Source organism: Meleagris gallopavo, chromosome 4 (assembly GCF_905368555.1).
Source record: "Meleagris gallopavo chromosome 4, MGAL_WU_HG_1.1, whole genome shotgun sequence".
NCBI lineage: Eukaryota > Metazoa > Chordata > Aves > Galliformes > Phasianidae > Meleagris > Meleagris gallopavo.
In genome coordinates this window covers 19,795,462-19,821,655 of record NC_139407.1, presented here as the reverse complement: position 1 = coordinate 19,821,655, position 26,194 = coordinate 19,795,462, and the positions used below count along the sequence as shown (strand labels likewise).

The 26,194-nt window shown below is 37.5% G+C and overlaps 1 protein-coding gene across 1 annotated transcript; it reads left to right on the top strand.

Moving 5' to 3' along the window:
• The first annotated feature begins 69 nt into the window (after positions 1 to 69).
• TRAPPC11 (trafficking protein particle complex subunit 11) lies at positions 70 to 24,772 on the top strand. Its single transcript, XM_003205519.5, has 29 exons — positions 70 to 412; positions 1,060 to 1,229; positions 1,639 to 1,709; positions 2,805 to 2,919; positions 4,651 to 4,750; positions 5,495 to 5,568; positions 5,780 to 5,876; positions 6,651 to 6,784; positions 7,118 to 7,265; positions 7,734 to 7,827; positions 9,100 to 9,179; positions 9,258 to 9,336; positions 9,434 to 9,488; positions 10,855 to 11,000; positions 12,442 to 12,503; positions 12,618 to 12,750; positions 13,412 to 13,542; positions 14,051 to 14,206; positions 15,031 to 15,218; positions 15,853 to 16,001; positions 17,490 to 17,611; positions 18,267 to 18,386; positions 18,754 to 18,819; positions 18,922 to 19,078; positions 20,405 to 20,513; positions 21,167 to 21,258; positions 22,101 to 22,234; positions 22,607 to 22,774; positions 23,807 to 24,772. Exons 1-29 carry the CDS (start codon positions 209 to 211, stop codon positions 23,849 to 23,851), a joined length of 3,399 nt encoding a protein of 1,132 aa, XP_003205567.3. The 5' UTR covers positions 70 to 208; the 3' UTR covers positions 23,852 to 24,772.
• Positions 24,773 to 26,194: the final 1,422 nt, after the last annotated feature.

The window sequence follows — 26,194 nt, the reverse complement described above, 5'->3', positions numbered from 1 at the left end:
TCCGGCGCGGGGGCGGGCTCTCCCCGATCGGCCGGGAGGAGCAGCGGGAGCGCCGATTGGTGAGTTTTGCCGTCCGTCTCCCGGCCGGCACCCTCTTCCTGAGACGGCGGCCCGCCTCTCCTCCCTTGATCGTCGCCCGTGCCGGCGCTGCCGGGCGCCCAGCCGCAGCTCCGGCCTCCAGCTTCGGCCGGGGGCCGCGGGGAACAGGATGACTCCGAGCCAGTGGGACTTGCCGGTGGAGCTGTGCTGCCGGCCTATGGCCTTCGTCACCCTCACCGGCCTGGACGTGGTGTACAACGCCGTGCACCGGGCCGTGTGGGACGCGTTCTGCGCCAACCGGAGGGCCGACCGCGTCCCCATCTCCTTCAAAGTGCTGCCCGGCGACCACGAGTACCCCAAGTGCCGGACGAAGGTAGCGAGCGGCCGGGGCAGATCCCGGGGCTGAGTCCCGTGGAGGCAGGTTGAGGGAGCCGGGCTTGTTGGGTGCGGAGAACAGAGGGCTCCGGGCCTTCCGGTACCTAAAGAGAACACAGAAACGTGGGGAGGGCTCTTCTTCCTTGGGGAGCACAGTGACAGCGCCAGCGGTTTCGAACTACAAGAGGGGACACTTGGATTGGATGCAAAGAGGCCGTTCTGCACTGGCAGTGCTGCATACAGCTGTAGGTGTCCCACGCTTGGAGGTGCCCGAAGTGGGATGGGCCTTGGGCAGCCTGAGCTGGTGGGAGGCACCCAGTCCATGGCAGGGGGTGGGGGCTTCAAGGTTCCCTCCAACCCAAACCGTTATACACTTACACCATTCTGTGCTTAACCTTTTTGCCAAGTCTGCCTGGTAGCTGTTGTCGTTTGTTGGGTGCTATCTTGGCACTGGGCACTGTTGCTGGGGGGTGAGGTGTGTCTAACTTGATAGGAAGAGAAGGCTTGAGGGGAGGGATTGCAAAGGAAAGATAATAAACATAGCATCAAAGGCCAAGAATGTGCTGCCAGCTCCTCTTTTCCCCTATACTAACATAGATTGTGAATGGTTTTAGTAGACTGTTCTAATCACCTCACTATTTTCAGAGGACCTCCTACGAGTGGTATATTCCAAAAGGGATCCTGAAGACGGGTTGGATGAACAAACACCTGAATTTAGTTCCTGCACTTGTGGTGGTGTTCTATGAACTGGACTGGGATGAACCACAATGGAAAGAAAAGCAGTCAGAATGTGCCACTCGGGTTGAAATTGTCAGGTAATGCTCCATCTCCTTTGTAAGGTGCTACAAGCTTTTGGTGGAGTGTGAATTGTGGAGTCTTTTCTGTGTTGTAAAACATTCAAATATATAATCTTATATGCAAATTAAGGGGATCTTGAGTTTTGCTTTTTAATCTACAGCTAGAAGTAAAGGTACTTTTTTGTATGGCTTATTTGGTAAAGTACTTAAGTAAAAGCAGCTTCTGAAGTGTTGGCTAAACTCAGTACAATTATTCTTGGTGAAGGGGTCAATACCATGTTCTGTAGATGATGTGGCATATTGTGTTCAGTTTGATTTCTTATGTAGTGTGCTTTCATTGCTTCTGTGTAGACTGAAATGGAACTTTTATCTGATTATTCACAAATATGAAGGGAAGCCTTAATGAGCTGTGTTATTTTTATTCTAGGCAAAGTTTGCAAGGAAGAAATACAAAAGTTGCTGTGGTCTTGATTCAGAAAAAAACTCCATTACCTCCAGGTACTGGGAAGCTTTGTATGTAATTGTAATGATCTCATTTTTCAGAAAAGCTGACTGTAGTCAGTTGCATTAACTGCAGTTCATAATATGATGTTATCTGAACACAGACTACATTGAGGCTGCAGGCAGATGCTGTTAAGTGCAGTTGAAGAATGTGTGAAGCTTTCATCCTTAATTACTTACTCTCAGACCTGGCCCATCTCTTGGTACTATGTATCAAAAATGTTGTGGGCATTATACTAACAAAACAATGTTTTTTCATAGTAAGTTGTATTTTAAAGCTTGCTTGAGATCAAGAAAAAATAAAAGCACTGAGAGCTGAGGGTAATTGCAGAAACCTTCAGTTGAACTCTGTATTAATCAATGAAACTTTGAAGCATGAGAGAAGACAGCTTGTGATTTTCATGCATGCATTCTCAGCTAGCATTGGGAAGTCTTTTGTGCTTGGTATGTTGTTGAGTATTCTTTGAGTGCCATTTTTGAGTGAACTTAAGCGCAATATAAATCTCCTTTCCAACCATCTGTGATGCTTGCTACGTTTTCCCTCTCTTGGAAGAGGTAAATGCTGTGGAAGTCACATCTTGAATGATCCTTTCCTACACCAACTTTGGATGTGGTGGGGAAGTCGTCGTATTTCTCAGATGGCTGCAACTCTTCTCTAGATTTGAAGAAAATCCAATGTTCTTTATGTTGGACTGAAGAAGCCTTTTAATGTCAAGATCCAAAGTGGGGAATGTAGAGGAAAAACACGAGTCAAAGTGGGATGGTGAAACTTGATGTGTTTTAATCTTTTGTTCTTCTAGAACCACTGTTTCAGCTCTAGGTGCATACTTTGCAGTGTTAGGCAAGCCATTATTTTACTTAAGGTAGAGGATATTCAGCTCTATGAGGCAGATCAGAAATTTACGGTGCTAGATAAACCACTCCTAGAAGGTTTGTGTAATGTGGTCACCTGGATGAAGCATGTAATATTCAGAAAGAACTAAGAAGGAATTTGTGTTAGATTTCTTGTACGTTGTACTGATCAAGGTTTTGGAGGTCACTTGACATTGCAGCACCACATAGTGTTACCTGTGATTTTCTTGCTTTCGCTAGGGGAAGATGTTATTGCATCAGAGAGGGCAGCAGCTTTATGTAATGCTTGTGACCTTTCTGGAAAATCCCTCTTTGTGCTTCCACACACTGATCATCTTGTTGGTTATATTATAAGGTAAGTGACTGTAAATCACTGTTTTGCTCTGTGTGGCAGTGGAGATGATGAGAGTTGATAAGTTGAGATGATGGTTGTTTGGCATGCTTGCTGTAGAGCAGCAGCGTGTGTTTCATCTGTTCATTGGAATTCTTCCTATTGTTCTGCAACCTGATGAATCCCACAGATCTCCCCTTTCTAAGTAGGGTTGAGTTATTATGTCAGATATTTCTTTGGAAGCCCACAGAGCAACATCATAAAGTATCCCAAGATGTTCCCCTTTTCATGTCAGATAAAGGCGAAGCAGACTTTTCTAGTTCTTTCATGGTTTTATCAGTGCTGATTCTGAATATTTTTTTTCCCCTCAAATGTTTTGTTAGTTGTAACTCTATTAGCAAATATTTGCACTTTTTTTTTCTCCTCCCCACCTCCACTTCCTGGCAGTATAGATATCTTAGTATTTGTACTAAGTAGTATTTTTATGGGTGGAAATACTATCTTTGTTATTTCTTTACATTCATCGCACTTTTTATTTTAATATATACAGAGTGTATAGCTTCAGATACATTACCAAGACTTAAAAAAAAAAAAAAAAAAAAAAAAAAAAAAAACAGGGAAGAGAGTCTAAAAACACAAGCTCAAACCAAGGCAATTCATTACTGTCTCCAGCTTTTTGAAGGTGGGCTATATTGTTAGGGATTAACAGCTCTTTATACTCAACTTTAAAAAAAAAAAAGTTAATATATTATGTACAGAGTTTCTGATTCTAGTTGTATTGACATTTTTTGTAGTAGTAAAATATACTTATTTTTGAAGAAAAGACTCTTCTGCCTGTGGGCTGATTTGTCTTATACAGCTGCTACATGTACATGGTGCTAACATAAGTATCTAGGCACTTATTTATCATTTTTTCCTTTTTTTGTCTGAACTCATAGTTGTTCCTTTGTTTCCATCCCCATCCTCTCTGTTGTGTGGTAAATAGAACATGAGTTGTGATCTCCTTTAGCCTGTAGTCATCCCTTCTCAGCTAAATTGCAGGTCTGGTACTTCATCCTTTATTGTCTACCTGTGGCCCTGCTACTGAATGCATTTCTTTCCTGTTCTCTGATTTTTTTTTTTTTTTTTTTTTCCCCTCTTGCTTTGGATGATTTTACTTTGTCCTGATCATGCAGCATATACTTAAGTCCTCTTTCACCTTGTACTGTATTTAGTGCTCTGGGCCTTTTTGTCTCTCTTCTTTCCCTGTGACTTGTCATTGGGCTATTTATCTTGTGGACACAAGTTCGACCTAGTCTGTGCCTTCATAATCTTCTTACCCTTTGTAACATTTTGCCTTCCATTCCTCCCTCCCCCATCTAGTCCAGACAAGAAAAGTTTTGACCTCCTTATCTCAGGAGCCTCTGCAAGGTTTGCTTGCTCTGAGGGATCTCCATTTTCTATTGCCTTGCAAAATCCTGACGGCTCATCAGTGGACTTTCTCACCTTAAATATCAGATCGTTGTACTAGAAATCAATACATGAAGCTCCCAAAGTTACTTTGTTTTGTGTTACATCTCCGTGAAGTTTTGTGCGAAGGGTTTTCATCTGCGTGCACTTACTGTGTGTGGTAACTTACAGAAGATTGTAGTAGTATTTTAAGCTATTTCTGCCAACCCTAGCATAAGCATGATTTAAAGTAACTTACTTGGAAGTTATTCAGATTCCTTGTATGTGAGAGAAACTCAGTGAAACTTATGAGCTACTTTGTTGCAGATTGGAAAACGCGTTCTATGAGCATGCACAGACTTACTATTATACAGAAATACGAAGAGTCAAATCTCATAAGGAATTCTTGAACAAAACCACTCACCAGGTAATGTTACTCCATTTTTGCAGTATTATGCAAGTTAAATTGCACGTTGGAACAGGGAAATAAGGGCTGTTTTTTGCTTAAACATTTTTATTCCGCTCCTTGCCCCCATCCAATTTAAGAGTCCTTCTGTCTTGGTGTAGCAAGTTAATTGGCTTTTGTTTTCTGTAAGATAAACTTTGACTTTGATTGTTTTGCTGTAGTTTTTGTCTTCCTTGCATCTTGAAGAAAGAATCATAGCCCAAAAATGAAGTTCTCTGATTTCAAAAGAACAAACATTTATCTGTATGAATTAACCAATTTGAATGTAGTATCTTAACAAGCTGTGGGAAGTTATTATCCTTACCAGCTTCAAACTTGAACTGGACTTGATGTTCATCTTTTGCTTTTTAATTGTCAAATATTTATTTAGGTGCACAACTGCTGTTGAGGTTGCCAGCCTCCCTCTTTCTCTTTTGGAAGCTGGGATCCAACAGTCACGTTCTGAACGAACATGTTGAAATTCTTGGGTGCTACAAAGCTTCTCTCCTTTTCCAGGGTGAGAAGTTTAGTGTAGATTCAGTCTGTTGGAAGACTGATTGCTGCTGTGTCGTGCTGGCATGGAGAACTAGGAAATAATGGCACAGGCAGTCTTTGAAGCCAGTGGCTCTGTTGTGTAAACCTTTGAAACTATTGACTGTATCTACTTTGTAGTTAAAAGACATGTTCAGATGATTGTGAATGATGTATGCTGGTTGTGTTTTGCAGCTTCTATTTGTTAGACACCAGTTCAAAATAGCATTCTTCAGTGAGCTGAAACAGGATACGCAGAATGCTCTCAAGTAAGGCTTGTGTAGTCTTCCCCCATCCTCTCAACCCCAAATTATCGGTCTGTAGCTTAGCATTGGATACTTTCTCAAATGCAAAATTAGTTAAATGCGTAAGGGATACCTTCCTTAGTTGGAAAGGACACTGTTTTCTGCTGTAAGTAATCATGTTCTTGAATTGTATTGTCTTGTATGAATTAACTCTAATTCAAGTATTTATACTTAGAAATTACAGGACTGCATATAATCTTGTACATGAATTAAGGGCTCATGAAACAAACATGTTGGAAATCAAGACCATGGCAGGATTTATAAACTACAAGGTAACGAGCGTTCTTCTCAACTTTGACAGCCTGTACTTTAAGTAAATAATTTAATTAGTTACTGCATCTTTAATGTGTAAACCTTTTAGTTTTCTGTTTTGTGGGGTTTTTGTTTGTTTTGTTAAGGAGGTAGTTTAGAAACAGCCATCAGGGGTACAAGTTAAACTCAGACTTGCAGAGACTGAATTCCACACAAAAAGATCCTTAGCTGAAGATGAGTATCTGGAAGATTTACAGTTAATTTGATGTTCAGTCTTCAAGATGACTGCATACCTTTAATTCTTTCTTTATACAGGGGGCATGAAAAGAAGAGTTACTTGTTTCTCGAGTATTTTTGTTATAAACTTAAACCACGGTAGTTTAGTTATTCCTTGTTTGGAGGAGAAGGGTAGCCCTTAAAGTAATCCTTTAAGAATCAGATCATACTTTGTTGACATTCTGGGGGATTTTAAGCGAGGCTGTGCTTTTATGCCATTCTAAATGATCCTGAGGTTGGACTGCATCAAATTCCACGATCCTTCTTGAAATGACTACAGGCTTCAAAGTTAATGTTCTTTCTAGTGACTCTGCAGCTCCATCCTGAACTGGATGAGTTTTCTTCTATTGGTTATTTGAGGGAGAAGGGAACAAAAATAACTGTTAGATGCAACAGAGAACCACATGACTTCAGTTTTCATTTTACATCTGTTTTTCTTCCTCTATTTCCTGTGCTATTTGAACTCTTCAGAAATACATTAAGTTAGTATAGTTTGTGTTTTTTTTTGTTTCTCCTAGATCTGTCGCCTCTGTTTTCAACACAATACTCCACTGGATGCAATCGCTCAGTTTAGGAAACATATAGACTTATGCAAGAAAAAAATAGGAAGTGCTGAACTGGCTTTTGAGCATGCTGCCTGGATGTCTAAACAGTATGTTTTTGCTTAGTAATGTTTGTTTTACCTCCTAAGTATAACTTTCTGAAGCTCAGTGTTTTGTCTGGGTAAGATAAATTCTGAGCTCTTTATGTAAGAAAGAAATGCATTTGTTCATAAAAGCTGTGTGCTTTGACTTTTGTTTCGGATTGATTATCATCATCTTTCATGGAGGAAGAAAAGGGTATGACAGAAATGCAGCTGTGGAAATTAAATGCAAAAATTCAGAGAAACGTTGTCTGTCTTAAAACTAACCAGAACTTTTAGCTGAAATGCCCCTTTTGGTTCATATTGCTGTTCTAATTATAAAAAAAAAAAATCTTTTCATAGGTTTCAGGCTTTTGGTGACTTGTTTGATGAAGCAATTAAGCTGGGCTTGACAGCAATTCAAACTCAGAATCCAGGTTTCTACTACCAGCAAGCTGCCTACTACGCTCAGGAGCGGAAACAACTAGCAAGTATGCTTTGTAATCATGATGTAAGTTGGGAAGGGAAAAATTGCTTTGCAGGTAACCTAGTAGTGAATTACCTAATGTTGTATTCTCAAATTGTAGCAGAATATTCTGTAATACATGTTAACAAAAAAAAGAAAGATTACTTCTTTTCACATGCTTACTAGCAATTGCTTGTAAGTAATTTTTATATTTTATACTTTATATTGGTAAGATTAGTCATGAACAAATGAATTAGTGTCTATCATACTACAAATTATTTTGATATGTCTAAAATAGTTAAAATATCTTTGGGTATATAAAAACTTACTGTTTTATTTTTCCTGTATACTTCTCTATACTTACACAGTAGTATTTCTATACAAGTGGACTGCCAAGTGAAGTTTTAAAGCAGGCTCCTTTTGTGTGCCTGCATACTGAAGCATCAAAACACTTTTAATTCTTTAAAATAAACTATAAACCTGTTTTTATGACCATATTTGCTAAACTTACAGTCCTCTGTGGTATATCCCAACCCGGATCCCTTGGAAACACAGACTGGAGTGCTTGACTTCTATGGGCAGAGACCATGGCGGCAGGGAACATTAAGTAAGTTTTGGTGTCTTGTATCTGTTGAGTTCGGGCAAACACTCGGACTCACTGACACTACCAACTATCTTAACAGGCATAAGCACATAATCCCTTTTCCACAGACCAAGATGTAGGGCTGAGAATTCACTGTTGTGTTAGTTGATGTGACATTCAATGTCATATCACCAGTTGTCAACTGGAAGCTCAGTGAATGTTTGATCTCCCTAACAAACTTAAACAAGAATGTCAGGCTTATGCAGAATCGGGTATTCAGCAAAACTGCTTAGGCCATACTGAAGTGCTGCTGTTTCTATTGCTGACTTGTAATCAGTGTGCTGCAGTGAATGTGTTCCTGGGAAAGAGGTGCTGGAGAACTGACAAAAATAAGTGTTCCTGAATTGAATTGCTGTAAATTCACCATTCCATCAGTTCTTGTCAGCTGTAGATACTTTTTTCTGGAAAACTTGTGACTTCTTTAAATTGGTTTGAGAGGATATCATGACTAGATTTTCTTCTAAGAAGGGCATTTGTGTTTTTTTTCTTGCTAAAGTAGTAGTTTTATCTGGAGTTCAAACATATTCGTATTTGTTCATGATGTATATACATGCATGAATAAATATGAATATATTTATACATTATATATATGTTTATGGTTGACTAATTTTTTTTAGCTGCCTTCCTTTTCTCCCTGGCTGTCTTGTCTCCTATTCCTTATTCTTCTATGTCTTTTGGGCATTGTAACTTTTTCACTGTCTTCTTCTAAGGTTTTCATTCCTGTTCTGTAAGTACTTGAGTATGACCTGTTCTACCTTCAAGTATTACTGTTTAAAAATGTTGAAGGCTACAGCCAAGGCTATGATGAAGTTTATGATGAAGAGTCTTTACCTACTAAGCTGTTTATGACTCTGGGTTCAGGCAAGAGTCTGCAGTCTCTTGAAATATGAGCCTAAATTCTTAATTGAGATAATATAGGAAAGGAGCTACAGTGTTGTTTTTTTTAACATGCACTAAATATTAATAAATGCAGTCTAAAGACTTGGTTATCTTACTCAAGAACAGGCCACTTCTTTTGAGCAAAATGGGACCTATTTCATCCAGACTTTGTTTTCTAGAACAAGGGAGACGAGTTCTTAAGTCCTTAGTGTTGTATCCATCTCCTAGGAAACAGAATGTTTAAGGATTTGAGTGTGTTTGCACTGGACCTTGTATTAATGTCTCACCACAAAAATAGTTCCCTTTGGGCCTGAAGACAAAACTCCAGTGTCATGGATTTTTCACTGTCTTATGCAGGCTTTGATCTTTCTGATCCTGAAAAGGAGAAGATGGGGATTTTATCTCTCCAGCTGAAAGAGAGAAATGTCCTTCACTCAGTAAGTCTTGTTCTATTGAAGCCTTTTCTGACATAACTCTAGCATTACATATATAACAATATTAATTTTATCTGTCAGGAGCTAATAATTACCCTGTTGAGTAATGCTGTTGCGCAGTTCAAGAAATACAAATGTCCAAGAATGAAAAGTCACTTGAGTGAGTATAAGTAACCAGATGCATCTCTTAAATTCACTTTGCAAAGACTTTCAGCATTAGTCTGATTACATCTTTCTTATTCATTTTTTTTAAACAGTGGTTCAAATGGGTGAAGAATATTACTTTGCTAAAGATTACGCCAAAGCTTTGAAGTAAGTACCTTCCCTGATTGCTTCTTTTACATGTTACTTTTCTCACTGAGATGTCCTGTCTTACTGATGTGTAATGTTGGAAGCTCATCTGAGATGTTGCTAGTACCTGGGCTTAATCAAGGTATGAGCTTTGAAGTGTATCAACTCAATTTCTACTGAAGCAAGCGAAGCAGATGTGATAAGTCTGTTGCTAGAATAGGACAGCTTCCAATGTAAATTGTGGTTGAAACTTACATTTTTGGCCAGGTCTTTATTATTGCTTTACTTCTGGCTCACTGATGAAGTACTGTCTCACAGGAATGATTTCTGAATTGAATTAATACAGAGTAAAGGCTGTGAAATTATAAAATTAAAAAGAAAAAGAAAAAACATAACTGGACTTAACTTTTGTTTTATGTAGCAAGATAAATAGCAGAAAGATTTCCTTTTGGTGTCATTTTCTTATTAATGACTACAAAGCTGGGAGAGTTTAGTATTGGTGTATTGCTACTGGCTTTTCTGAAGGTGTCTTGTTTAGTTCCTTAACTTTGTTTTTAAGGGGAAACAGCCAAGATCATATTGAGTTGGAGCTCCTCAATGTTTCTTTAATTATGTTTCAAAGATCGCATATTCTAAAGAGTAGTTAGGGCTGGAAGAAGTGCTTAGTGTTCTTATTAGCTAATTGGAAGCTACAAAAAGGAAAAAATAGGGTGGGATAAACGAATCAATTTGTATCAAGCCAGATTTTTGTGTGAGCAAGGATGAGTTTTTAACGGGACTCCTTTGTGGTTAGGTGTGCAGAAACTGTTTTTAAACCAAATCCTTTCTCTGCACTGTGAGTACTAAGTGAGAATTGCTCAGTGTTAAAGCTATAGTATGATGTACAGGTTTGCCTGATAAAAGATTTGTGTATGTTGGCTGGAGATCCTTGAAACCCTTGAAGGGAGCTGGACATAGAAGGAAGAATAAACATCTCAGCATGAGGAATGTTAAAATTCCTCAGTTTGGAAAGGGGCTTTTCTGTGTCTTTGATTTCCTGGAAGCTCATAGCACACTCAGCACTGGAGTGTTTCTAATACAGTGCTGGACTATGGCTTGTCTGTTCAGTTATTTTATTTCTTCTTTGTATAAAGACAGGTGAGTCTTCCTATTTTCTTGTGAAAATTATTCTAGCCTGAGATAGAAATTTCATGCAGTGTATTTCTTTACAGTAACTTTTACTAGAATATATGCTTCCATATACAAGTAGTTGACTTGGATTTAATCTAGTGCTTGTTTTAGTAAAGATGGTTTTTGTGTTAAGGGTAACAGATGAGTGTCATAAAATACCCTTGTATTCTAAAAAAAAAAAACAACTTGATTTTCTCTCAATTTTAATACTTTGCAGGCTGTTAGACTATGTTATGTGTGAATATCGCAGTGAAGGATGGTGGACTCTTCTCACTTCCATACTGACGACAGCTCTCAAATGTTCATATCTGATGGCCCAGATAAAGGATTATATAACGTACTCTTTGGAGCTATTGGGTAGAGGTACTGTGTTCAGAAACGTACTCAGTTTGCCTGTGTCGAAAAATTGAAGTACATACGTGCGTGGAAGTCTAACAAATCATTGTCAGATACAGTGCTTACGTTGCTTAGTATTAGACTGCAGAAGGATGTGTATCTAGATAAATATATGCCTGCGCTGATTTCTGATCTTTTATGCAGGAAACTGAGTTTTCATGCTCTTCTATTATTGTGGCCTTCCAGTAAGTGAAGGGGGCCTGCAGGGAAGATGGGGAAGTTCTCATTTTCAGGGAATGTAGTCATAGGACAGGAGGTAAAGATTTTAATCTACTAGAGACTAAACTAAGATTAGGTACTAGGAGGAGATTGCTTACATAGAGGGTGGTGTGGCACTGGAACAGATTGCCCAGAGTAGCTGTGGCTGCCTCATCCCTGAAGGTGTTCAGGGCCAGGTTGGATGGTGGCCCTGGGCATCCTGATCTAATGGGTGGCAACCCTGGTCACAGCACAGCTGTGATATTCCAACTTGTCTTTAAAGTCCCTTCGAAACAATTCAGTGAATTCAAATAGACCGTATTAGGTTATCAGAGACTCAGAGCTTTGCTTCAGACTGGTAGTTGTATTGCTAAAATTGTTATTAATAGAAAATCCCTGAGTTCTGTTGATGAGGGTATGAAATTTAATACAGCTGAAAGGAAAAATGTTTTCCACTAAGTAACAAAACCAGGGCTTTTTTTCCTGGTCTTCAAAATCACAAATACGCTCATCAAATCTTTTACTGCTGATAAAATATGCATACAGTATCTTTCAAGGAAAAAGTGTGGCTTAAGGTAGCTACTTGGTAGCTGGTTTTTATAATAGCTGCTACTTGACACTGCAGAAATAACCATTGCATGCCCAGATTTGCCAACTAAAACCAATTTGAGGTTACGTGTGGTAGAAATGTTTTCTCATCTTCTGTTAGCTAGGCATGCTATCCTGCTTTATATTAAGGAATAATAATTAAAACAAAACTAACTTTGTTTTTCAAGGGAAGACCACTTATTTTTAATTGGTCTATTTTTCCTCTGGTCACTGCCTTGAGCTGCTGTTCCTATTCTCATTCAAGTTTCCTTGTACTTTTCAGGCGTATTTGTTCTCTATTTCACTTGCTTTTAAATAACAATAACAAGAAGCTGTAGATATTCTTATCAAGGGAAAATCCCAAGAAATGTTATGAAATGCTGGTCTAAGCAAACAATATTTTACTTTGTTCTAATGAAAATAAGTGAAAACACTTGAAAGGGAGGAACTTATGAAAACCAGAGTACTTCATGGATACACTTTAAATCTGGGAGGCAGGATTTATTTTTCAGAATATTTTTTCCAAAGTCCAAATAAAAAAAGTGTTTATTTTAAAGTTTAAAATAAATAGTAAAATAACGTATTTCTGTATTGTAATCCTTGGTTTTGTTTTGTTTGCTAGCATCTACTCTTAAAGATGATCAGAAATCTCGAATAGAGAAAAATCTGATAAAAGTTCTAATGGTAAGTTGTAAATCTTCTATTACCTTTTCACATGTTCTTAAGAAGGGGGTCAGTGTTTGGTAACCTATTTCTTTTATTGATTTTTTTTTTTTATAACCTTCTATCTGGATACAGAATGAGAGCCCTGATCCTGAACCTGATTGTGATGCTGCTGCTGTGAAAGCATCACAAAAGTTGTGGTCTGATCGTGTTTCTTTGGCAGGCAGTAATGTTTTTACAATAGAAGTCCAAGATTTCATACCATTTGGTAAGTAGTGAGTCTTCCAGCAAATTTACAGAAAGTTTAAAAAAAAAAAAGTGAATGTAGTTGTGTCTTTGAGGTAACTAATTAGGAGAAAATATACACTGTATATTAAAGTCAGCAAAAATATAAACCTTGCCAGCACTACTGTTCTTCATCTAAGTGACTAAGAAACAATGGGAGGACCAGTGATCTCTTATTCTCAATGTAGACTACTGGAAAAGAATTGTTTTGAGCTTCATGTGTGGTGGGTGGAAAAATCCTTTTAGTTTCCAACTGTGGCCATCTGTGCCTTTATACATGATGGAAGTAGTAAACTTCTGGTTTTTTGAGACTTCTGCTCTTCTGTGCTTTGAAATAGAACTCTGAGGAAAGAGCAGAGTGTGTTCAAAGCACCGCCTTCTATGGGAAGAGGGTGTGAGAGAGCATTACCTGCAGAAGTGTAGTTATGTGTCCAGGTTTTGTTTTTCTGCTCAATATCTGCTGCTGTTCCCCTCTGCAGCGGCTTCAACCAAGTGCTGAAAAGTAGCTTTCTGTGACAGTGCCAGTAGCCAAATCTTCATATCTTCTTAAATGCAGAACAATTCTTTTCTATAATTGTTAGGGGAAAGAGTGCTTCTGGAATTTAGTGGTGGTGTAGTTTAACAACATTTTTCTTGTATTCTAGTGCAATGCAAAGCAAAATTCCTCGCTCCAAGTTTTCATGTTGATGTTCCTGTGCAGTTTGATATTTACTTAAGAGCTGATTGTCCTCATCCTATCAGGTTTTCTAAGCTCTGCATCAGTTTTAATAACCAGGTAATCATATTTTATTTCTGACTCAATGAGGGAAACTTACAATAAGAGTAGAATACTATCTGTTAGCCTTTTCAGCAAAAAAAAAATATTTGAAGTGCCTTTCCAAAACCTGTGTTAGAAGTTCAGTTGGAAAGATGTCTTTTCTTTTTCAATTATCACTTTTGACTACTATATTGATATTATGTTAACTTCCCAAATCCAGTTTGAATAGTTATAGTATCTCTGTTCTTCTGTAAAGCTTCAAAATTATCCTTCTGAAACTTTAATGTCTTATCTCTTGTGGTATTTTTGCATAGAGTTACATTAGTGAATATCATGGATGCTTTTTCACAAGAAATTGCATTGTGGTGTATCTGCTAAGCCTAGCTTCAGTAATGTGAGAGACATTAAGAACCATTATAGCTTTATCCAGTAACACAGAGCATTAATATCTGCTATGCTATCATTATTCTTTATAAATGTCTCAAGTCTGTAACTACCAATGTTATTTGTTGTGCTTCCACTGTAGGATTACAACCAATACTGTGTGGTAGAAGAAGCTTATCAAAAAAGTGATATTCTAGAGCAGTCGTCACAAGGAACAATGTGCTTAGTCCCTGGTAAAACAAGGAAGTTCACGTTCAAATTTGTTGCAAAAACTGAAGATGTAGGAAAGAAGATTGAGGTTTGTCAACTTATTTCATTATTTCATAATTCTAGAACTACAAACCTACCTCTATAACCTCACACCAGTTATGATTGACACTGCAGTTCCAAATAATTGAACTTCGTTCTTGAAACCAAATGTCAAAAGGAAGTATAAAATTTTTATTGAAAGTACAAAGACAAACAAAAAACTTAAGTATTACTTCAGGTTTTTAAAATGTGCAGTACATCATTCTTGCTTTTTTAAGTAAAGTGTGTGTGTGTATATATATTTACACACAACTATGGAGAATAAAAAACTGAAAAATATTACATTGCACACACTTAAGCCTGGATCCTTTTCCACTACAGTTTTTATTAAATAAAAACTTTGTGGTGGTGAGGTGGTATGACTTCAGTCTGCAAAGCCATCAGAAGCATTTTGGTGATATACAGGTACAATTAAAATGCTAATGTTAGAAGTCTGTTTTTACAATCATAGAATCATAGTATGGCCCGAGTTGAACTCAAAGATCATCTAGTTTCACCCCCTCCTGCTCTGGGCAGGGTCACCAGCCTCTAGATGAGGCTACCCAAAGCCACATCCAGCCTGGATTTGGAATGCCTTCAGGTATGGGTTATCCATAGCCTCTCCAGGCAACCTGTTCCAGTGTGTCACCTCCCTCTGTGGAAAAGCTTCCTCCTAATTCCAGCCTAAATCTCCCATCTCATCACTATCAACCCATGCAAATAGTCTTTCCTCTCCTGTTTATACGCTCCCTTCAAGTACTGGAAGGATCACAATGAGTAATCTCAAGTCACAACATTGGAAAGCTAACATATGTTCAAATTTTTATCTATCAGATCACCTCTGTGGATTTGATCTTGGGTAGCGAATCTGGCCGATGTGTGATTCTGAATTGGCGTGGAGGAGGTGGAGATGCTGCTTCATCTCAAGAAGCATTGCAAGCAGCACGTTCCTTCAAGCGGAGGCCTAAGCTCCCGGATAATGAAGTTCATTGGGATAGTTTGGCTATTCAAGCAAGCACAATGTAAGTAAAAATTTAAAAACTCATTGTTGAGTTTTCTGTGAAGTCCTTATCAGCATCTCGAAGAAGATCATGTACTTGTTGGGACTTCCTAGTGTGAACTTCTTAATAAATCTTTGCATAACTGGAGTAAGATATTATCTTAATTCTTTATGACTTCTGAGCTTCCAGATAGCTAGACATACAGATAAACCTTACCTTGATCTCTGATCATGCCAAATATGCTTTAGTTCTTCCCCTCACCTAACTCTGTTGGGCAGACTTTTGATATTTTTGTGCAAACCAGGAGCCATTATACTCACAAAAATGTACGCACAAGGAATCTTCTGTTGGAAAATAATCATTAATAAGTAGGCTAACACTAACTAGGTCTATTCAAAAGAATTAAATCAGATTGCTGTTGGTGGGGGCACTTCCTTATTTTCTGGCAGAAAATCTGAACTATTAATGCTTTCTAGTCAGTCAGTATTTTTAAAGTTGTCGCCATCATGCTGCTTCTCAGCAATATTGTCTCCTAATTGAATAGCCCTGTAGTTGTCAGAACTCTCTGAACAATAGGCTGTTTCAATCTCTTTTAAACTAGGCTTAAACTCATTATTTAAGAAACATACAATAACTGAGCCTTTTCTCTTTAAAGGATTATTTCTAGAGTGCCAAACATTTCTGTTCAGCTTCGTCATGAACCTCCTGCCCTGACTAATGAAATGTACTGTTTGGTTGTGACTATCGAGTCACATGAGGAGACAGTTGCCAAAGATGTTAAGCTTACTGCAGGTTTAAAGCCAGGTATTTCAGGTTATTTTCTTTAATCCAGCAGTATCCTAATAGATTCCTTTTTTTTTTTTTTAATGCAATGAGAACTATAGTAAATTATTCTCCTGCAGTAATTAAGGGCCAAGCCAAGGTGAGTTTTGGGAATATGAATTTGAGATAATACTGATAAAAAAAAAAGGCTAGCAGTCTCATTCGGTTATGGTTATCTCAATCTCTGCTTGTCATTAGTGTTACATTCTCAAAAGACAGGTATTAGAAGTGTGAAAGAGCATGGAAGCTTTGGTATTCTTTCCTAATCCCTTATTTAATTTGCTCAATATCTAAATTTTTATTTTCCCACAAGATTTTCCATTTACTTATTTTCTTGCTGATGGGTAAGCATAAGACTGATCTTGATGAACATGTTCTAAGCATAGGTCTATGTGGGTTTTCTTCTTTCCCCGCTACCCTTCTCCCCTTCACCCTCCTTCCCCCCAAAGTCTGGGGAACAGTGAAGAAGACAATATTCCTTTCAGTGAGATGGAAACTATACAAATATTTAATGTTCCAGTTAGCTGGGTGCAACTATTGCTGGCAGTTTTCAAGATGTGAAGACTGTGTATTATGAGTATGCCTGTCTGTAGTTATCATAAAAGGCAAAAATATTTTCTTAAGCTACTAGCATATAAGATGCAATGTGTGCTCTGAAATAGAACTACATTCCCTTTTAAGTCAGTGGAGTGTTCTTTAAACTTAGTTGATATTTGGGCTTGGTTCCTAAAGCAGTGGGTAACAGTTGGTCATTCTTTTTTTTTTTTTCCCCTTCCCCCTCCCTTTGATCTTGAATCCTAACACTTGATACACAAGGTCATTATGAGCTTGCTGATTTTGCAGTAAAAACAATTATTGGAATTTGACACTTCATTTATAGTGAAGATGGTATATTTTCCGCAGGTGAAATTTTTTGCAAGATGCGGCTTATTTTGCTTTGAAATTTATTCAATGTGATTGCAGTAATGTTGTTATTCTAGTCAACCCTTGACTGAAGAATAGTGTCATTTAAGATCTATGCATTTTTCCCACCTGTTCTCAATGCAGATATGGAAGAGCAATTTTAAAAGGATTTAAAACCATTAAGCTGTACTTTTGAAAATGTAACAATCACAAAACTGTGAAACTTAAATTTTTTTTCACATAAAACATAAAGAAAAACTGGGATCACAAAGTTGTCATCGTGTTGTGTATTATGTATGGGAGGGAATATGTGGATAGGATTTCTTGTTTTTTTTTTTTTTTCCTGGCCTAAACAAAATGGGGAAAAAACTGCAGGATGTTTAAAAAAACTTAAGGTACTATCAGATCCCTTCAGTCTGTACTTCAGAAAGCTTCTCTCAACCAAATGACAATGTTAATTCCTAGCATGTTGCTTTCTGAGCTGAATGTCCTATTCTTAGTTATTGCTTCAGTGATTGTAAGCCTGTGTGGAGATGTATAGATATGTAAGCCTGTCTTTAATCCTAGGGCAAGATGCCAACTTGACTCAGAAAACTCAAGTGACTCTTCGAGGAACAGACACGTGTGATGACTCCTTTCCTGCATTGCTTCCTGATATCCCAGTAGGAGATCTGCAACCAGGGGAAAAGGTGAAAGCTTACAACCTTATTTGTATATCACAGTTAAGAAAATGGGGAACAAGACTTTCATAACATATTTAGTTTCCACTCTCTGAGCTGCTAAATGAGATACTCATGGCATAGTTTGCACAACGTTTACTTGTAATTTACTATTCCTTCAACTATATCACCTTTTTGGCTGGTCTAGGAATAGGGCATATTCTGGTATTAATGATACAGCTGAGAGGATATAAAATAAAGAGGCTTATCTCAACTATTAATTGAATTTACTAGCTACTGGGCAATGGCAATAGTTGGCAAGTGTGATTCAATTTGGATAGTGAAATATGCAGATCCTATACCAAATTCTGATTTTGGCTAGTTAATCAGAACTTGGGTATATCGTGTTACATGGTAACGGTTATTTTCTGGCACTGCTAAATAGCAGATGACCAATAGGGAAGCAACTGGAGCTGTATTACTCCAATGGAGATGTTATACTCTGTGACTAAGATAACGCAGTTTAGGAGATAGTTAATGATCAAAATAATATTTATGATAACATCTACTGTACTGTTGCTCTCTTAGTCTGTATGAGATGATGATCTAAAATTTTGGACAGTCCTAGGCCTAACTAATGTATTTTAGGTATAGTGTGGCTCATAATATTTCCTTCATTTTGCAGCTGGAAAAACCAATATACATTCGTTGTGGAACAGTTGGTGCCAGGATGTTTCTTGTCTATGTCTCTTACTTGATCAACACTACTGTTGAAGGGAAAGAAATCCTCTGCAAATGTCACCGGGTAGGGTATAAAGATGCTCCAGTTACTGAAGACTCAGTCTTATGATTAAAAATATTTCTTGCATTTTATTACTGTAACTCCAAGATGCTTAAAAGCATTTAGTCGATGGGGGAGTGGAGGTGGAGAGGCAAAAGGTTCCCATACTGATCTAATTTAGGATGAGCAGCTTTGTAAGTGAAATCAGAATTTTAAAAAAAATGTTGGTGTTTATTCCCTATTTAAAAAAAAAATTAAAACATTAAAATAAAACCCTGGAAGAACTTAAAATGATGATTAAAAGTAGAATTGTATTAGTAACTTTCGACATTAGTTGCCTGAATGTAACTTATTCCCTCTTTTCCTCTCACTCTTTTTGTTACCTACACAGGATGAAACTGTAACTATAGAAACAGTATTTCCTTTTGATGTTGCCATCAAATTTGTCTCCACAAAGGTATGTGTTCTGAGAAGTTGTTGGTATTATGGAATTGTGCCACTTTTAATAGTCACGCCCTGTTTAGTCAGAAATAGCCAGGTTTTGTGTATGTCTTGACAGCTGGAGCACTTGGACAGAGTTTTTGCAGATATACCATTTTTACTGATGACAGACATCCTGAGTGCCTCTCCTTGGCCCCTCACTATTGTGACCAGCCAGCTACAACTGTCAGCTTCCATGACCTCGGTAGATCAGCTGGAATCTTATGTAGAAAATGGTAAGTTTTCTTAGGTTCTTTTCTGTCACAAGGGTATTTTATTTTTAATATTTATGTAAGTAGAAAGTGTGGATGATTTTTAAGCAGGATTTGCTGATCAAACTCTAGAAGTAGCCGCTTAACACTTTCTTCACTTACCAGGACACAATTTAAATGGCTTTAGTAAGGTTCAAAATGTAGTCCCGCTTCAGTTGATGAAGTAAGAAAATTTGATAGGTGGTATCAAAATCCTAAATACAACAGATCAAAAGGGAAAGCACCCGAGAGAACTTCTGATAAACAACAGATATACATTTGAAAAGATTGGCAATATTTCCATTGTTCATGAACTTCGTATACTTTGTTGATCATAAACAATTTATCACTTCAGTCTGAAATTTCATATGTCCATGGTTTCACATGGATGAAACTGAAAAATGTGAAGCTAGATAATAGGCTAAAAAGAATAATTAAAGTAAAAATACTTTTTGTATTTTATATAAAGTTAACAGTGTGTTAACTTTTAAAGCCAAATAAATGGAGTATTTACAGTAGAGCTGATTCAAAGACCTTCAATAAAATGTTTTCAAATTTGCTGAGTTAATAGATAGAAAATGTGTATTTTATTTGAACTTTGAATGCAATCAGGGCAGCCTGAATCCCTGCCAAACTGAGAGGTAGCTGCATATCTACATATTCAAGAGCTTGCAAGACTGTAGTTCTAGAAATCAATGGTTCCTAGATCCTTTAGTCAGAGTATGATATTTCACCTTTAGCTCTGGCACCTTGAGGTTCTAGTTGTTGCTCCTAAAGAGCTAACAGCCAGGAGGTACAAACCATTTCAAATGCTAGCTATCCAGCTGCCTAGGTTTTATTGTTGTGATATTTTTTCCCCTTGTAGGACTTAGCAAATAACAAAGTGATCTTTTAGTACTATTTTATTTAAAAATCAATTCTATTGAAGAAGTATTGGCTTTTCATTTTAAAACATGCTAATGTCTTGGAATCTTCTGTGGAAGAGAAGTGTAGAGTTTGATTTGTTGCATGCCAAAAAAAATTGCAAAACAAACTCTAAGTTGGCAAAGACTTGTTGTGTATCCACCTGGAAAATCCTCACAATGCAGTCCAGAAAGTAAGCTGTCATATATTTGTATATAACACCGTTTTATGTGTTGGGATACTTCACAATCTTTATTGAACTTGTGTATGGTGTAGGTATAGTTTGCAAAGTACTTTGCAGACCTTTGTCTGAATGTTTGTGTCTGTATAACATTGACTGTTTAGGCTTAATGAATGGTGTCTGAAGTATTGATTGTGCGTTGATTTTAAACAAAATCTTGCTGATAGTTGTCTTACAGACAGGTGAGAGTGCCAGTGAGTGCTTTTGCCTGCGATGTCCTCCAGTTACTAATAGTGGTGGAGTGGCAACTGGATGTTATATCATTTCCTGGAAGAGGTAGGCAGCTCTTGGCCCAGATGGGGAGAGGCAGTCAGCTGGTTTGGTTTTCGAATGATGGTGTTTTTTGGCTTTTTTTGTATTGGGTCTTCCTGTAACACAGACTGTCTAGACTTTAGATCTTAGTAATAACCTGGTTAGGCTCTGGAGTAAATACCTATTTCACTTTAACTTTTTTTTTAATGTGGTTATAGTTTTAACATTCCATGAAGCTTTATTCTTTGTAAGATCTTAGGTCAGTTACAAAGCCTTCCGCTCTGTTTTCACTAGCCATGAAATATTTCACCTGAAACCAAGTCAAAGTAGTAATTTGGAGATAGTAAAATGAACAAACTTTTAAAATGGGAAAACTAACTATTTTCCCTCTCTTGACTCTGGGTTTGTATTTGCTCCATTTTCAAAGATGAATGCTCAGGTATATCTGTCTTCTAGTTGTTTTTAATATAGAGCAGTTTAGTGTTCTTACTTGCCTTTTGCTATTTTATCTTGATGCAATGGCATTTTTTGTGTTCACTTCAAACAAATATAAGGGGATTTTTTTCACCACTGAAATTACTGTAATTTTAGTTTTAGTCGTGTATAAGTGGTGTTCTTTTAGCATACTCACTGCATTGCATTGCATAACTCTCAATGCGTTTGTTTTTCTTCTGCAGAAGTTCACCTGTGGAAAGTGTACCTGTTGTTCGTACGGTCATCACTCTGCCACACGTGATTGTAGAGAGCATTCCCCTCCATGTTAAAGCAGGTAATGTTAATTTGGCAACGTACATGTTCTGCCTAAAGGTTTTAAATCTTCCCAGGTAAATGAGTGCTAAATTTCGCAGCGTCAAATTTTGTACCTTGCACTTGCTGTAGCAAAAGGCAGGAAATTGGTGATGGATTCTATGGGCTTAGTGAAAGAAATTGCCCTATTTGAATTGCATTGCCCCTCTTCTCACTTCTCAGTTCTAGGAAAGAATTGGAAGATAGGTGTGTGAATGTGCAGTTTCAAAAGCTACTATTGCGTGGCAGCGCAGAGGCCACATCATCTCTACTGACACAGCCTTCCCAGTAGGGTTTCTTTTGATGCCTTTGGCAAGAATTGTTCCATCCACCCACACCCTGGCCACTTCCCAGGAAAGAAACAGCCTGGAGAACTAGAGCTGCTTACGGGCAGGTGAACTGTTTCTCTTTTGGCATTCAACCTGCACAGGAGCAGAGCAGTAGTGCAGAGCTCATCGCACACACACAGTTACTGTGACTTCTTCATTTTGTTTTCACTTGTACTGATCTTCTATCATTCTTTCCTGATGTATTTTGAATATCACAATATCTAATAGTTTTGGCAAGCTGAAGATACTCAACAGCAAAGTGACTTTTTAGTTAGCATTCCTGAATAGTGTGAACAGTCAGGAAGCTTTGTAACTAGGTATTGAGTAAGTGGAAAACCTAACAAATAAAGTTCTGATCCTCTTTTTCCTTGAAAAATGCTGAAGATGTCTAGTTACTTTTTCTTTTCAAACTTTTCACTGCTCTCTGGGCTTGCTTTTTTTTGTGTGAAACTTTTAAATGTGCTTTTTTAACTTTGAGATTACTTTATTTTTAAAGATCTGCCATCATTTGGTCGAGTTCGAGAATCCCTGCCTGTCAGATATCACCTGCAAAATAAGACCAATTTAGTCCAGGATGTAGAGGTGTCAATGGAACCCAGTGACGCATTCATGTTCTCTGGCCTTAAGCAGGTATAAAAATGTCACATTTCCTAATCCTGTTTGTTTATCTACTAGTGAAAAATATATTGATTAGGCTTGCACTGATGTTCAGTGATGACAAATTCGTTTTGCAAATGTTGTATGGTAAATTCTGTCTGGAAGGACACAACATGAAGACTCCTTCATAAGAAAGGTTAGATGGAAGCCTGATTAGGAGCTATGTGTCACATACTGAAACACCGTGTTAGCTATGAACTGTAAGTTGTTAGTTTTAACCAAAAGAGGAAAATAGTTGCATAGTTTACTTTGTCCAACTCAGAGGTTGGGAGTAAAATATAAATCATAAATAGTAAACTGTTTGCCACAGAACTTACCTGTTTGTGGCTTTTTCTCCTTTCTAAGATCCGATTAAGAATCCTTCCTGGCACGCAGCAGGAAGTATTATACAACTTCTATCCTCTGATGGCTGGATATCAACAGTTACCATCTCTTCATATTAACTTGCTGCGATTCCCAAACTTCACTAATCAGTTGCTCAGACGATTCATACCTACACACATCTTTGTAAAGGTAAGACTGTGAGAAGTGTTTTGTGTTCAAAGGCTAAAGTTATAGGGGTTGAGCAACCTCTATGATTTGAGGTTCAGAAACTCTGCAATATTCCACGCCTCCCTAAATAACTTCTGAAAACATATCCTCCCAGTGAATCACCCTGTCTAGATTTTCTTTAAGTATTGTGGATCTGAAGACAGCTCAAGACAAATAGATCTTGTGCTTCTGAAAAAAAAAAAAAATAGTTCTTGATTGTTTTCCTGCTGCAGTGCTGCAGTCTCCAGAATATTGTATTCAATTCTTAGTCAGACTCTGAGCAAGCAAGGAACCTGAAGAGTTTGTTTATGTGAGTAGACCTGGACTTGTTCAGGCGTCTGTAAACCTGTTTTTTTTTTTTAAGACACAGGCCTGGCATTCTTTCAGTTTTATTTCAGCCAAAAGAGATTGACAGCACATGTGGAAACTGAAGTTCTGCCTATCAGTGACTTTTCTAAATTGGCTGTTGAGATATCGTCTTAAGTCAGTATGAGAGGCTTTTTTTCTTTAAAAGCAGTTTTCTCACCACTCCTGTTGAATCTCTTTAGGGTTCAGAATGCTTATCCTTTTTGCTTTAGAGTTGCCAAGGCCTCAAGGCACCTTGTTCTAAGAATGCATTTTCCTTTTTTCTTTAACTTTTTTCTCTCCATCTCTGATTTTGCCTAAACTTTTCCAAGAAGTTTTCAGTTTCATTCCTGTTTTATACATTATCAGCTTTTCATACTGCAGTAGTACTCAAAGCTCTAATCAGCCAGACCTTGTGTAAAGTTGTTTGAATGTGTATGGAGATGCTCTTGACATTTAACAGGGCAGTTATAAGGAGCTGTAGCCTTGACAAAATACTCACTAGGCCAAACTCAAATTTGTTGTGCTACTTCTGGAAATCGTTAGAAATAAGGATAGACTTAGTGCCACACTTGTGTGCTAGAACCACATGATGTATTGTGAAGTTAGTTTCATAAACTATGCGGAAGATGAAGGTTGTTAAAAGTCTCTATCCTTACTTTCTTAAAGCCTCAGGGTCGTCAAGCAGATGAAAACTCGATTGCAGCTGCATAACTTCAAGACTTGCACCTCTGCACTTAAAGAAGATGGGAAGTTGCACAGAATATGTAATGCTTGCTTTGGAAACATGGCTTTGATCAAACCATAAGAATTATTTGTTTTTAATTACACCTCTTAACAGAACTAATGTTTTAAAAAAAAAGTCTTTCATAGACTATCTTTAAGGAAGAAACATGGGGAAAACTTGGTGCTTTAACAGGAACGTTGTTTTGAAGGTAACTTTGAATGTCAAACTCTTGAAAGTATTACTTTCTAGGCATGTTAACTATCTCAAGTGTTTAGCTGAAAAAATACAAATTTCTTTTACCAAAACCAAAAGACATTTTCATAATTAACAGTAAGTTGAAGTGCTAGGTTTACACTTTACAACACTGAAAATGATTATCCTTTATGAAAACATGTTCTGTGCCACTTGTGTGGATGGCAAAACAGGTTGTGCAGTAGCATGGGAGGTTACAAGTGATTAACTTGTGTTGTTGGGATTGAGAGGCTTACTAGTTGTTAGAAAGGGTAAATCTGAAAGGCGTTTCTTCTGGGCAAGCCGTACATCTGGGTTTGAATTCAGAAATAGCTGGTCTAATGAACAGAGATTCATTCATTCATAACAGGTGGACTGTCCAACCTCAACTTGATGTGGTTTTGAATTATTTTTGCACACACAGCTTCCAGATTGAAGATGTCTTAATATTCCCCTGCTGTGTCAATTAAAAGAAAGACATTCTACTGTTGTACAGCTAGAGATGAACTGGTGTTTAAAATACAATAAATCCTGTACATATTTAAAAAAGAACAAACAACAAACATTGTGAAAACTACAGTTGTTTAACTTTCTAAATGACATTTTGCTTGGAGAATATCTTATTTATTGTCAAAGTGAAGTTCTAATAAATAGCTTGTAACAGAGTGCTTCTGAAACTGTCGTTAGTTGCTGTTTTCATAGCTATTGCTTCATAACTTTGTGATCTGTCTTATGGGCTGGCACATGCATTCGTGGCATTGAAGTCTAAAATAACAGCTCTAATACTGAGTCAGAGGCATTGGAGAAGTGTGGAAATTTTCCTTACCGGGGAAAGGATTGTAGGCTCTTCAGGAGTCCTGAGAATGAGCATGTATAGTTTCTCTGTAGAGTACAGGTAGAGCTGTATTATGAGGTGGTTAAGCAGCAGTGCAAAGAAGGAAAAGATGACAGACTAACCATGCTGGAAAGAACAAATTAAATTTTTTTTTTTTTTGCTGAAGTAGCATCCATGGAATAGGTATCTTATCTCATTATTTAAAAGAGGAATGGAAAAATTTATTCATTCCCAGAAATGTTTTTTTCTTTCAATAAACCAGTGAGATTACAGAAACTTTGGCACCTATGCTTCTGCTGCTTACCAGACATGTTGATGCAAGTGATGCAAGTACAGTAGAGAACTATGCTGCCTTTTTTTTTTCCCCCACTACCTGAAACAGCATAACAACAAAACAGTAATGTGCCTTTTTTTGAGAAAGGGAAGGACACAAATGCTCTTGTGGTTACAATGATACTAAGGTCTTCAATGATTTATACAAATATGTTATTTAAATTCATGAGTAATAAAAATTGGCACTGTATAAAGAATAATACAGAAACATGAACTTAGGCTTTGGAGGAAAGATTACTCTTTTACCATGGTTGCATTTTCTATTCTTTTTCCCATTTGCAAAGGTAGTATTTTATTTTTTGTGTGATCTTATTGTAGCTGTAAACACTACAAAGCAAAGATTTTCATCTTGGTTGTCTGTAAAGTACCGGGCGCACCTTTTATGCTATGTAAATGACTGATGTGAGTGAAAACATGCACAAAGCAGGAACTACCTTGCTAAAAATGCTTGAAAAGTGATTAATGATGGCTATCTTACTGATTCATAAGACTAATGCTGAGGGGGAGATGTTTGTGATTCCCTTTGGAAATCTTGAGGAGATAAAATGGTGCATTTACTTAAGTGTAAGTGCAGGTTTTTTATTGCTTGCTCTGTTTTGATGAGCACTATTCAAACTTAAATGTATACTACTTAAATGTAGTTTATTTTAATTGGAACTAATTAAGCATCAAAGAAAAGAGAAGCTACTTTTAGACTGGCTTAAAAATAACTTTAAGGAAAAACAATTGAGATCAACATGTTCAGGCTGCTACTGAACATGAAACAGCACTGGCATCATCATTTCCTCCCCTTGTATGCTACCAAGTACACAAGGGGGAAAGAAAATGTCTCATCAGATTTGGCTACAAGTGATGTCCTCAGCCAGGAAAGGTACTCTGGCCCTCTTCATTTGTTCTGGTCACTAAGCTCTACTTGTAAGAAGTTTAAGAA

What these genes read in the sequence shown, in the direction of transcription:
- TRAPPC11 (XM_003205519.5), top strand. Translation starts at nt 209, where the DNA reads ATGACTCCGAGCCAGTGGGACTTGCCGGTGGAGCTGTGCTGCCGGCCT. An exon ending in GTATGCTTTGTAATCATGAT is followed by an intron (nt 7,266 to 7,733) that starts GTAAGTTGGGAA and finishes CTAAACTTACAG; the next exon opens with TCCTCTGTGGTATATCCCAA. An exon ending in GGAATCTTATGTAGAAAATG is followed by an intron (nt 19,079 to 20,404) that starts GTAAGTTTTCTT and finishes TCTTGCTGATAG; the next exon opens with TTGTCTTACAGACAGGTGAG.